At 42.6% G+C, this 13,969-nt stretch overlaps 1 protein-coding gene across 1 annotated transcript; it reads right to left on the reverse strand.

Moving 5' to 3' along the window:
- Nucleotides 1-433: 433 nt before the first annotated feature.
- Nucleotides 434-12,441, reverse strand: otomp (otolith matrix protein). The gene is made up of 9 exons (XM_064338857.1): nt 12,007-12,441; nt 10,568-10,704; nt 10,042-10,144; nt 7,854-8,039; nt 7,069-7,243; nt 5,616-5,683; nt 3,460-3,644; nt 1,730-1,901; nt 434-1,269 (listed from the first exon to the last, which is right to left on the reverse strand). The coding sequence occupies exons 1-9, from the start codon at nt 12,077-12,079 to the stop codon at nt 1,259-1,261; spliced, it is 1,110 nt and encodes a 369-aa protein (XP_064194927.1). The 5' UTR covers nt 12,080-12,441; the 3' UTR covers nt 434-1,258.
- Nucleotides 12,442-13,969: the final 1,528 nt, after the last annotated feature.

Below are 13,969 nucleotides of genomic sequence, written 5' to 3' on the forward strand. Positions count from 1 at the left end.
ACAAAATCCAAATACGTTCCAAACTTTACTTCGATGTTCAGGAGAGGTAATCTAATCATTAATGGTTGGTTCACAGCTTTCAGCCATGATGCTGCAGCTTTAGTGTAGGTTGGATAATTTTCAAACAAATAACTACAACAGAGGAAGAAATTTATTCTGACAATGAGATTATGTGAGGATGACAAGGAACGCGTTCAGCAGGTAAAAATGTTTGAAGGCGACGCAAATTAAAATATACCACTGTTTGCTTACACCTTTGAATGCTAATTTTTCCATTCAAATGAAACTAATTCTTTTGATGTTAGAATTGTGTTCAAACTGTGAAATTAATTCTGGCAGCCGTAGTGTGCACATTCCATTACATGAAGTGAAAAAATCATTTTTTCGCCAGCAGGTTTACTCAAGGACAAGAAAGAGACAGCTTTGTGTGTTAACGCTGCTTATATTTACTTGATGCAACCCTGCTACACTTTTAAGCAGAATATGATTATTTACACATAGCTTTTTATTTAAATCATTTGTCATAGACACTTAATTTCTTTCCTTAGACACTTTGAGACTTGAGAATTTTCAGCACCTTTTGAAGCACCAATATTAATACATTAAAAATGTAAAGGTCTCACGCTTTTGCATAACACAGAGAACATTTTCCAAAAAAAAAAAAAATCCCGTACAGCCAGGTTAAGTTTCTCAGGCACCTAGCATGGCATTTTAGTTTTGAAACAATCAGGTAAAAAGTTTTCCTGGTAAAACATTACCGTGAAACCTCTCTGACCACTTTGTGCTTTAATTGCGTATTACCCTTGTGCAGCATGTAAAACACCTAATAAGCGATATGTGTTAATTTCATATATATATATAGCAGCACCATTACAAAGGTTCAACCCCATAATCCGATTCTTTTAAATCCACCTTTTCTCTTAGTTGCCAAAGTGTTTCTGCAGCCAGTTCCACATATTAAATTGCAGGGAGAGGGATGGAAACGAGCGAGGGAGAGCAGAGCTAATCCACTGGCGGTGTTCAGTGACTCCCAGGCGGGTATGGTGGTCCCATACCAACCGTGAGAACTGACAGCAGGAAAGCACCGTGTAAATGCAGCTACTTCATTACAACGAGCCAAAGCAGGAGAATACATGAGCAGAAAGAAAACCGCAGGGCTTGGGAGTGGAGACCCCTAACTGCCACCACACCACGCAGAGGCTGGAGGATACCGGGGTAGCTGGGGTGGGGGTGTCGGGCGCTAGGTCCTCCAATCCCATCAACACAAACCTGGGAAGAGAATGCAGGATAACCGTGTGAGAACTGAGAAAGAAAATAAGTGTTTTTATAGTCCATTTTTTAATTCAGTGAATGCAGCTAACAGTTAGCCCATTGCGTATAATGGATATGCCGGGCAATGGCCAACTGTGTCCTCTCAGTCTGAGAGTAACTTAGTTACTTAAATGGATTAAGTCGTTTTTTGCCTTTCATGTTGGCATCTGGTCAATTGACCTTGTCAAATAAACCGGTCATTCGTTCATTCACTCACTGAGTCATGAACTCCGTTATTCTCGGATCTGTGTCGAAAGAGCCAGGTCTAGTGTCACCCGCAAGACAACCTGAACAGTAATGCACCGTGTGCTTACAACGCCAGCATCTTCTCCTATAAAAATCTAATCCAACCATTATCTTATCCTCAGCCTTCCTTTAAAAAAAAAGCACAGAAACTGATCCAGGGTCAGTGGCTCACCTTCACATTCGAAGGCCTGCAGCACGCTGGTGTAGCTGGGCCCCAGCCAGGATGTGTAACTTCCCATCACCCTCAGCAGCTTCTTGGTCGCGTCATTGAACATGACGTCCGTGTCCCCGTAGGCCGCCGAGCTGAAGAGGGAGAATCCCTGTGTGGCGTTACCGAACGCCGTCTGGTGGAGAGACGGAAAGAGAGGGGGGAATAAAGGGAAGGGAGGAATTAAGGAAATGAGGGAGGCAATTGAAGGAGACGTAAAGAGAGAGAGAGCGAGTTAGGGAGATGGGGAGGATTATTGTGAGGAGAGATTGGAAGGTAGCGATGGAGAGAATGGAGGAAAAAAGAAAAGAGAAGGGAAGGTTGAGGGAAAGAGAAGTAGGGGGAAACAGAATGCATGGAAAAGGGTGGAATTGGAAAAGAAGGCGGAGAAAGAGGTGAACCGCAACACGGATGGACCCCATGTTCAGCTATCAAATCCTGACCATACCAGTCGCAAAATGTGTCCTGGAATCCCTTTGGGCGTGGCACTGTCGGACACAGTGTTGCCCAATGAGAGAGGGCTGCAGTCGGCAGGGTATCCCCTGCTTTATCACACAGCAGTGATGCATCTGATGGATTGAACACCCACAGCCCCTGCCTATGCTAGCTACCTGAGTACTTGAGTACAATGACTGTGCAACACAGCTGGTGAACAGCAGGATTAAATAAATATATTTGAGGACGTGCATGCTCCGGTGAACTCTCCTGAACTGACAGACATTGCAGCGGTTGGACAGGACTACAAATATGATTGGGCATTCCAATTTCTGAGGGTAAAAATGTAAAATAGAGAATAAGCTGTATATTTAATATTCATTCCTTTCAAATAAGGCAGAGTCAAACAAGCATTAACTGCTGCTTGTGTTGCTATGGGCAACATTCATTCTCAAAGGCTCTCATCTTGCAGTGACTTAGTAACAGTAATGAAAGCCCTGGGATATAGTCAGAATCAATGAGCAACTAAGGCTGTGGATGGTTTGACTTTATAGCCCATTCTGACACATTGTGTAAGAAGATGGAAGCTGAAGATGAGGCAGAAATACACAAAGCAGGTCCTTAGGCTATTGTACTCTGTCCTTCATTGTGAGGATCTATGCAAGTAATTTATTTATTTTATAAATTCTCACCAAATGTTTAAATTAATTTCAGTGAGGTCAGACTGTTGCTCAACTGCTTAGCTACGCACTGACCTGCACACGCTCCATCAGCCCCCTGCTCAGCTACGCACTGACCTGCACACACACTATCAGCCCCCTAATCAGCTACACACTGACCTGCACACACACTATCAGCCCCCTGCTCAGCTACGCACTGACCTGCACACACTCCATCAGCCCCCTAATCAGCTACGCACTGACCTGCACACACACTATCAGCCCCCTAATCAGCTACGCACTGACCTGCACACACACTATCAGCCCCCTGCTCAGCTACGCACTGACCTGCACACACACTATCAGCACTCTAATCAACTACGCACTGACCTGTACACCCTCCATCAGCCCCCTAATCAGCTACGCACTGACCTGCACACACACTATCAGCACCCTAATCAACTACGCTCTGACCTGCACATGCTCCATCAGCCCCCTAATCAGCTACACACTGACCTGCACACGCTCCGCCTGCCCCCTGCTCAGCTATGCACTGACCTGCACATACACTATCAGCCCCCTGCTCAGCTACACACTGACCTGCACACGCTCCAGGAACTTGTAGACCCGGCACTTGTCCTGCAGGCGCACGACCACAGCGTTGGCGGGCACGGTGGCCAGGTGGCAGGTCTTGTGGTCGAAGAGGGAGGCCTCCATCCCGTCCGTGCACAGCAGCTTCAGGTCCTCCAGCTCCAGGTCCATTGCCCAGGATTCCTGGTTTTTACCTGCGAAAAGGCCACAGAGACCAAGAAGGTTGAAGACAAGTAAAAGAAGAGGAAGAGGAAAACATGGCGGAGGAGGATTGAAATCATGTCAAATCATTAGAGGCAACATGACAGAGTACCACGCTAACGAGGGTGAAAAACACAATTCCTTATATGAGCATAAAAAGAACACAATGTCCAAGTCTGCCATTTCACATCCTCTCACATGAGTGGTAAGTCCTGTTATGATAAATCAATAAATGGAAGAGGTAGGCGATTGTGTGTGTGTGTGTGTGTGTGTGTGTGTCCGTGTGTCTTACTGGCTGACTGCCTGTCTGTTTGTCTTTTTGGTGAACAGTAGTTAAAAGTTACATATATTTAGCGAAGCTCATATAGGTGATGATCTATGGGTCCGAAAAATATCAGTTCCATTCTGTCACTGTCTGTTAAGCCTAAACATTTAAAGCCTGGGAAAATGACTTTCACAAAGGAACCGTGGTCCCGCTTTGAATAATTATTGATTCAGACCCCCACGGTGCCCCCAACTGACACAAGACAAAACCCACAATACTGAAGCACAGAACCACCGGCCTGACTCCAGAATCTATATTAGGATGCAGTTCCTACTTCAACGTGGACAGCGGAATAATCCTCGTTAATGTCGGACGTGACTTCAGGCATAAAGCGGGGCGCAGGGAGAACAAAGCCGCTTCTGTGGAACTTACCATTTGTTATATAAGCTGAATGGGACAGGTCGTATTAATCAAAACACTCTGAGGCGAAAGGAGCCTTGCGTGAACCACTGCTGTCTCTGCCGCTGACTCACATTACCAGCGCAGGCAATACCAACCATTCTTGCTCTGTCCAACAAAACAGCAAAAGGCTGCCATCTTGTGTAGTACAAAGGTACAGCGGGTTTTTTTATCACTTGTGTGGGGTCAGGCACGACTATACTTTTGATGGTTTCCAGCTCAGGACTGACACAAATTGCAGGTTTTTTGTAGCCTATGGGGTTTCCAACTAAGGGGTGACAGAGATCACATTGAAAATGGCATGACTTTTACCATATTGCTGGATTGCACAACCATTCAGGGATAGTATTGCAAAATGAAGGTTTTCAGCCATACAACATTGATATATTAACATAATCTTGTTCCATAAATGCTACTAATATATGAAAACTTTTGAAGGCCAGAAAAGAAAAGCTTGACTTTTTACATTTGAATACAATTTCTCCCCATTTTTCCAAATGTAATTACATTTTTCAGAGATTATTTCCTTACGCAGGAGGCACAGGCAAGTCCAATGTTCATGACTGTGATCAATTTCAATGAACCGCACTTATCAGACAGACAGATTGTCAATGAGCAAATTCATGTATCCACTGCTGTGTAACATAAGAAATGGTGTTATTTTGTGAATTAAGCAATACAAAACATGGCAGCACAAATGGCAAAACAACACTGCTGCTGCACTTGAATCTTTTTTCTCTCTGGAGGCAATTATGAACCAATGCATTCAGTGTGATTCAAGACCAAGCTCGAAATCGAGGACAGTGTGGTTTTCTTCCACAAGGACCATTCATCAGCAGTGTTTCTTACCTCTAGATTAGGCTGGCAGTATAGTATAATGGGTAAGGAACCTAAAGGTTGCAGGCTTGATTCCCAAATAGGACACTGCCGCTGTACCCTTGAGCAAGGTACTTAACCAGCATTATCCAGCTACAGTATGTGAACATGTTGGACGAGAGCATCTGCTAAATGCCTGTAATGGAATTGATTATGGATTGACAACAGTGGCCCGTGATTATGGATTGTTTTGTGGCCCACAGTACAAAACAGCAGGTACCTACAGTAGATGTACATGAATTAATACACGTATGAATGTGTACCCACTTTGAGGAAGAACAGTCCACACAACCAAGCGTTGCACGCATGCTTCCGCACACACGTGACCTGGAGCCACACGAGGGACTCCGACGCGCGCACTCACCCTGCATGTTGTCGAAGACCGTCGTGTGTTTGACGAAGGCCACGTCGCCAAGATTTTCCGCCACGCACCTGCAAGGCAAACGCATCTCATCAGGCCCCCGGCGAAGCGCGGCTCCGGGGCCTTTTCCCCGCGCGTCTTCTTCCGGGCGTCGACCCAGCGGGCCGCCCTCAAGCCTCCGTCTGAAAGCCGCCGCCCCCCGACGCGGTCGGTCAGGCGGTATGGCGCGACGTCACCAGACCCCCCGGGGGGTTACGCTGATGAAGCTGACTTTGAACCAGATGTCTGAAAAGATGTGGATTTGCATTCTTTTCTGTATTTATTTATGGATATTTGCGGATGCCGAGGCAGATGGGGGAAGGTGAGTCACCACGCTTAGCTTAGCCAGGCACCCCTCTGCTGTGGATTTGAAGTGAAACAGCAGAGGACCTGGTCATCTGCCCTTTGACCATCTGTCTCGGCTGAGACGGGCTCCTGTCAAACTAAGCAGCTCGTCGGGGGAGAAGTGCCGTTGCCCCAGCGTACCCGACTCCCCTCGCTCTGTCCCTCATGCCCAAAAATCATCCCATGACCCTACCTTTCTTTTTGCTTTTACTTTTCCATGCTTTTCACCCAGATTTAAAATGCTTATTCCGTGTGGACCCGTCCAGTCCCCGCACCTTATTAAGGAAGAGCATCCTCTGAAATGCCAACAGCCTAATGATTGTTTCTTTTCCGCTCTGCAGGCTGACATCTTGTGCAGCCCGAAGGCAGCATTCTGATTGGCCCGTGAGTTGGGGATGCCCTGCTGAGTGCTGACTTAAACGCAGCCTGCCCTTCCTTGGCAGTAGCAATGGCTTTAGAGGGCATTTCTTAAATCTACCCCAACCATGGGTGGCAGTGAAGCAAAAAGTTAGGGAACTAAGCTTGTAACCTTCAAAGGATGTGGGTTAGATTCCCAGCTGGGGTGCTGCTGTTGTACCCTTGAGCAAGCTTACTTGAGTAAAAAATAGTATCCAGCTGTATAAACGGATTGCATGCAATGCAATCAATATAAGTCACTCTGCATAAGAACGTCTGCTAAATGCTGTACGTAATGACTAGCCCTGGGCCTGTAGCAGTTTACACATTTGTACATGATGATGAGCAGAAATGCGATTGGGAAGAACTCAGTAATCTCATCGTTGCAGATTCTGCATATCACCAGTATTCAAACAGTGTTGAACCAATGGCCACAAACAACATAGTCGATACCTCCAGCAATTTTTTCAAATTTCTTAGGGCAAAATGCCAAAGGCAACAAAATGACATAGTTAGCTTTGTCATATCTTAACAACGTTTAAAAGTGTGGTTTGCTTACAGGAGATGTGAAACTAGCTGTGGAAAAGGGTGCATTCACTCTTATCAATCATAGGTCTGGCCTTCCAGAGAAGTTAATAACAATTTTCACAAATATTAAAAGAATTCCTTTCACCACCTCAAAGCCCCTGCCTCCCCAAAGTGTCGCTCCCGGTGGTTGTTGGCGCAGATGTGGCGATCGTTCTCGTCCCCGATGCAGGCTTCGCAAAGGTTCTTGGGATTTTTCCCTCTGGGGTCGTGTTCTGGGTCCTTTACTCCAGGTACGCAACTATAACCAAAGAATTCCCCCACCACTGCCATCCACAGTGGGCAGGGAGGGGCAGGGGAGAAGCATTACCTCACACAGGTTAAACATCAGCAATGTCCGTCTTCAAACAGATTGCATTTGTGAGTGTGTAATTGCTGAAAACTGTGGGCATATACTGCATGAGAACGTAGAATGGAGCATGGTGTGGTGATGAGGGAATTGTGACTGGAAGGTTGTAAGGTCACATCACGGGGTAAGCACTATTGCTGTAATCTTGAGCAAGGGACCTGGTCTTGAATTTCACCTGCTAAATATCCAGTTGTAAGAAGATAATTAAGTGCTAATGAATTGATGTAATTCATACTAAATATAGGCATCGCCCAAGCATATGGGTGCCTTTTCTACATATGATTTCAAGTTTCCATTTTCTTAACAGATCATCCTCTGGGGCAACAGAGAATATTTCAACTTAGACCTTGCATGTCAGAATCTTTCTCAAGGGCATGACAGCATCATCCCAAATGCTGGGATTTTAAAACTGCAGTCCAACAGAGTTCAGCGATATGACCACTACTACCCTGCACTGGCCTCAGGAGAGGAGGGAGGAGGTAAGACCGGGAGGTGGGGGGAGAAGGGGGGGTGCTTAAGTTACTTACCTTGGGGGAAGTTGCACTGCTCGTCCACACTGATCTGCGAGGAGTTGACCAGGAATCCGATGGGCACGGTCCAGCCCACGGTGGTGCGGATTCCGGGGTGGCAGGAGCTGCGCTCATGCATCTCCAGCAGGGAGAGGTCACTGGAGGACCTCCTGGCCAGAGCAACCACATAGTAACTGATGCCATCTGAGAGACAGACAGCGAGGGGAGGGGGAGGGGGAGGGGTGAGAGAGTCGCTGGAATGCACAGGCGATAGTGCGCACTGCACATGGGTGCAAAAATAAAATGTGTCGCACCCTCCTTTATGTCGGCACTAAAAGGTTGAACATGCTAGAGAAACATATGGGTGACTCTTCATATTTGCCGCCTTCCTGATTTCCTCTGTTATTTCATATTTGTCACACTGAATGGTTTCAGATCTTTAGACATAATGTAATTTAATAGCAGACAAAGGGAAACTGAGTAAACACAAAACACATTTTAAAAATTATTATTTCATTTATTTAATGAAAAACATTATCAAACATCCATATCACTCGTGAAAGAGTAATTGCCCTCTTAGTTATTCAATCAACTAATTAACCAAATTTAATTGATAATTAGGTATAGCTTATTGATTACAGCCAGGCTTGATTGCACCCAGCCCTATTGATTCTAAACCTCCCTCATAATAAACCTTACCATCAGAGTGAAGTAGTCAGCACAGAGTTTCTACAAGGACACTATGCCATGATCAAAGGAAATACCAGAAGAGATGAGAAAAAAAAGCTGCTGAAATGTATCAGTCAGGAAAGGGTTACAAAGCCATTTCTAAGGCTATGGGACTCCATCAAACCACAGAGAGAGTCATTATCTCCAAATGGGGAACACTTGCAACAGTGGTGAATCTTCCCAGGAGTGCCGGCCTGCCAAAATTTCTCCAAGGGCACAGCGACAACTCATCCAGGAAGTCACAAAAGATCCCAGAAGAACATCCAAAGAACTGCAGGCCTCTCCAGCCTCAGCTAAGGCCAGTGTTCATGACTCCACAATAAAAAAGAGACTGGGCAAAAACAGGATTCATGGGAGATCAGCAAGGTGAAAACCATTGCTAACTAGGAGCAACACCAATGCTCGTGTCATATTTGTAAAAAAGCACCTGGATTATCCCCATGCTTTTTGGAAACATGTTCCAAGGTCAAAAGTGGAACTTTTCGAACAACATGGTTCCCATTATGTCCCTATTATGTCCATTATATCATAATGTTGCAACTACAACATTTTACAATAAGAACATCATAGCAATAGTCAAATATGGTGGTGGTAGTCTGATGGTGTGGGGATGCTCTGCTGCATTGGGTCCTGGATGACTTGCCATTATTGAAGGAACCATGAATTGTGCTTTGTACCAGAAAGGAAAATGTCTGGTCATCTCTCTGTGAGCTGAAGCTGATGTGTAATTGGGTCATGCAACAAGACAATGATCCAAAAACACAAAAGCAAGTCCACATCTGAATGGCTGAAAAGAAACTAAATTAAGGTTTTGGCCTAATCAAAGTCTTGACGTGAACCCAATAGAGGTGCTGTGGCAAGACCTGAAACAAGCAGTTCATACTCGAAAACATACCAATTTGTCTGAATTAAAGTAGTTCTGCAAAGAAGAGCAGGCTGAAATTCATCCACAGCGATGTGAAAGACTGATATCAATTTCTAGGAAGCATTTGTTTGCCGTTATTGTTACTGGTGGTGAAACCAGTTATTACGTTTATGAGGGCAATTACTTTCTCACATGGGTGATATGGTCGTTTGATAAGTATTTTCATTAAAAATGAAATAATAATTTAAAATGTGAGTTTTGTGTTTAGTCAGGTTCCCTTTATGAAATATTACATTTTGCCTAAAGATCTGAAACCATTCAGTGTGGCAAGTATGCAATAATAGAAGAAATCATTATAGACAGGAGAAAAATACTTTTTCACAGCAAGACAATGCTCCATATGAAAACATGGCCTTATAAGGACAGCATATTTTGTAACAAACAAAAGTGTCATGTTTTACATGCACAGGAGGTTGTGGGACCTGGGCCAGCTGGAACACAGGTTGGCTTGTTTGTGACTGATGGGGGGCGGGGTTGTGGTTCACACAGGGTCACGTCCTGTTCTCTGTACTCTCTTGTTTGCTGCAGTTCTAGCTTTCTGCCAAAACTCACCCTGTCCGTTGTAGGACTCCCCGGCCGCCAACTCCAGCCCATGGCACCAGCCGGCGGTGTAGATGTCGTCAGGGTTCATAGAGGCAGCGTCCGCTGTGCCGTTCTCCAGAAAAGGTCGACAAAGCACCATGACCCTCAATTGCACAATATGAAGCACCCGACTTGCACTCGCCATTGTTCCTGGCTCAATTTCTGCTATAGGTGTTATTCACTCCCACAAAACAACATTTGTTCACGCTCAATATACAGTGCTTTGAGGTGGAACAGTGGAAAATCGTTTTATTAGTGTGGATGTTGAAGGAGGGGCAGATGGATAAAGCACTGAATCTGAATCAACTCGAGTCTTCTGCAAAATAGTATCAGATGGGGTTATGGGTGGTTTACCTATTCATTGAGGTAGCAACCATACCAGGTAGCAAACAGAAATGCAGCTACTCCACTGACAAATTACATATATCAAATAAGTCCTGCTGTCATGTCCACATTTATCGATATTCAAACCAAGAGCATGTCAATTTTGCTGTACCTTAATTTTCACCATGCAGTCTATAGCATCATTGCCCCTGGTGCACTGAAGTTTGCCACGGATGTTTCTGGCTGTGGCATTGCTGGCAAGGTCCTGACATTTCTGCTGTTCCGCATCAGATACTACACACCATGTAACTAAACAAATGGAAGAAAAAATATTTAAAATTAAATAGATCTCAGAAGCCTTTCACTAATAGCTATCTGCTTTTTTCGACCAGACTTCACTTGGCCAAGTAAAAACTTTTTTGGGTTTCTTGTGGATTTTTTACTGAAGAGAATAATATAGACTTAGTTACATTAGATTGATTGGTTGGTCTGGCTTACATTTCATGCAATATCTATTCATGCCATTTGATATTGCATGCTGTGGTTCAGATTAAGAGACACACTAAAGCAGGGGTGGCCAACCCAGGTCCTGGAGAGCCGCAGGGTCTTCTCGTTTTCGTTTTTACTTGGCTCCTAATTGATCAATTAAAGCAGTTGATTACACAGTTAGCTCTCCTCACATTTTTCTTTGATCTAAATAATTGTTATATTTAAGGTGAAAAAAAACCAGCAGACCCTGTGGCTCCCCAGGACCAGTGTTGGCCACCCCTGCACTAAAGAAGGATACAACAACTGTTCCCCACATAGGATTCAAACTCACAAAGCACCATGTCTACCTATCCACGAATCCTAATATATATATAATTATATTAATATATATATATATATATTTTGTTATATTATATATATATATATTATTAATGCAATAAACATTGTGCTAACATGAATGTTATTACTCTGTAAGGACAATTAATATCCTGATTGTCTATTACGTTAAATATGACATTAATAATTAAGGGACAATTAATTAACTACTAAGGGAAGAATAATTTTGTCAGAACCTATTAAGGGAACTATTAAGGGAACTGGTCAATTAACCAATAAATCTCACATTGTTCATTTACTTCAAAGGGGCAAGACAACTTTTAGAATAGTTCATAAAAGTTCTGATTGTTAATTTAATGAAACACGATTACATTAATTCATTATAATTGTTTAATGCATCAATTTTTATATTAAATAAATGAAATGTATAAACTCTTCAGCCTTTTCTAAGCTTGTTCAAAGGATCATCAGACTCAGTCAGTAGCAATCTGGCCTGTTGTTCAAAATTATATTTTCCAGAAATTAATATATAATCTCCATGGGTTATAATTATGATCATGCTTCCATCATTTTTTAAACTTTACAAATGATATAGAAAATAAATCGACATCTTTTACAGCTCTTTGTTTACATACCAAATCTGTGGCTAGATAGTGTATTCTGGGAAACCATGAAAAATATAATGGATACTTTAATATAATTTATTATCAGGTGCTCAGATTTACACACATACATTAGTTACACAGAGGATAAATCCATTATTGGGAAGAAAAACTGAAAACTTACTGGTATTGGCTTGACGGGACACACGGACAAGAACAAGAATGAGGAATGCAAGTTCCCTTGCCGGTCGGTCCATTTTAACCTCAAAGATTCTCTCAAATCCCTTTCAAACTTAAAGACTCCGGGTGGGAAATGAAGAAACTAAAAAAAAGCCATGAAGCTCAAATTCCCCCTCTCTTATAGCCACATTACCCAGAAAGCCCTTGGAGGCAGGACCAACAAGAAGAAAACTTCTCTTTATTCAATGCTTTTTCATCAACTAAAATAGTGGGTGTTTTTTTCCCAGTTTTTTTTTAATCTGAGCAAGATAGCCGTCTAGCGTTACTCTTTCAATTACTCTTAAGATTTGATGACATGCAGCTCTTGCACACTCCACCTAACCTGGCACCAAGCAGGTCAGATCATTTCTAAGCTTTATAATTAAGTCAGAGACAATGTCCTTTTTTGTTAACTAATGCCCACGGAGAATAAGCTTCTTGCATGCCTTGGAACAACCCTGGCTTTGATTAACGACAGAGACAGGTATGACAACAACACATTCAATTGTTCTAACATCTCTCTGAGTATACTTAAAAAGGAAAACTGATACCTGATACTTACTCCCTTTCTCCTCCCATTGCAAGAATAAGAAATTAATTTACAAAAAAGGTGGGATCTAAAAGGATTAAAGAAAATCCAATTCACAATGACTCCAGTACATGAGAGATTATTACAAATTCAAAAACCTGTATTATTTATCTCCATTAGTTAAAATTAAAGACATAAAATCCATTAACATTTTTTTTTAAGAAAAGATAAGTCTATATAAATAGAATTACTCAGATCTTGTTATACAATACCTTCTCCAAAGGACCACCCCCTACCAAGATCCTGAATGCAGGGTTAGAGATGATTTACCTGCACAAAAGGAAATAAAAATCAAAACTGTGTCATAAGGAATGCGTGTACAAAAGGTTTGTTCTGCAGACTGAAATTCAATGGCCAAGCACTCATAATTAAAACACAAAGAAAAACAAAGAGGCTGATGTAAATTGCAGTTCTTCATAAAATTGCATCCTTCCAGCATTGATACTTGAGTACCGCTTCCATTCCAGATTTGTAAGAACAAATTCATTTTTGTGGATTAAATGAGGATATTTGCAATTTTGGCTTATTTTTTTAGCAGTGGGAAGACAGTATTATTTTCTCTTGAGTAATATCTACTGTGAGCACCATGCTCCTGTACCTAATATCCAAAGTAATATCTACAAATCTTTAGCATGGTAGTCTTCCTCACCTTTCTAAGGAGAAATTCAGTCAGGACTGGCATGATCTATAATTTAACTATAGTACAGAGTTATTATAAAAAGCCAAAGCAAAAATACATGCTGAAAGCTCATGAAAGCTACAACACTCATGTAACCTTTGACTTTGTTTGAATCCATGTTATTGGAGCAAAAACTCTGGCTACAACTACAACAAAGTACAAGTAGCCTACACTTAAATTAGGCTAATCATCAGACAGCATTTTATCTTATAAAAGATATATTTAAAAAAGCACTTAATCTTAATAAGTCACTGAAAACCTTTTTTTATTTGGTTAAAGGAGAGCAGACATTCCATCCACCTTTCGTATTTTTTGTTTTTCATTCAGACAGGGAAGAAGCAGAAAGGGAAACTAGACGGGATGTCAACTGTATCCCATCAATGCTGATTCTAACAACGTAGCTTAGTCTTGAATAAATGATGTCTATATTATAGGGCTGAGCCAGCACTCATTGCAAGGAACTTCATTAAAATACTTGCGAGCTCAGCTTTAATCCCTTTTTAAAAAAGATTTACTAGAAATTAGCCTCACTAAACTCATAACTTGGTATGCCCGGCCAAGTTGGCGGACGCTCTGATGGCAAACTCAAATTCTGCTATGTCTGCTGCTAATAAACCAATGGTCGGTTGCTTATTTTGATGAATCATGATCTAATGGAGG

This window comes from Anguilla rostrata, chromosome 6, assembly GCF_018555375.3.
Source record: "Anguilla rostrata isolate EN2019 chromosome 6, ASM1855537v3, whole genome shotgun sequence".
NCBI lineage: Eukaryota > Metazoa > Chordata > Actinopteri > Anguilliformes > Anguillidae > Anguilla > Anguilla rostrata.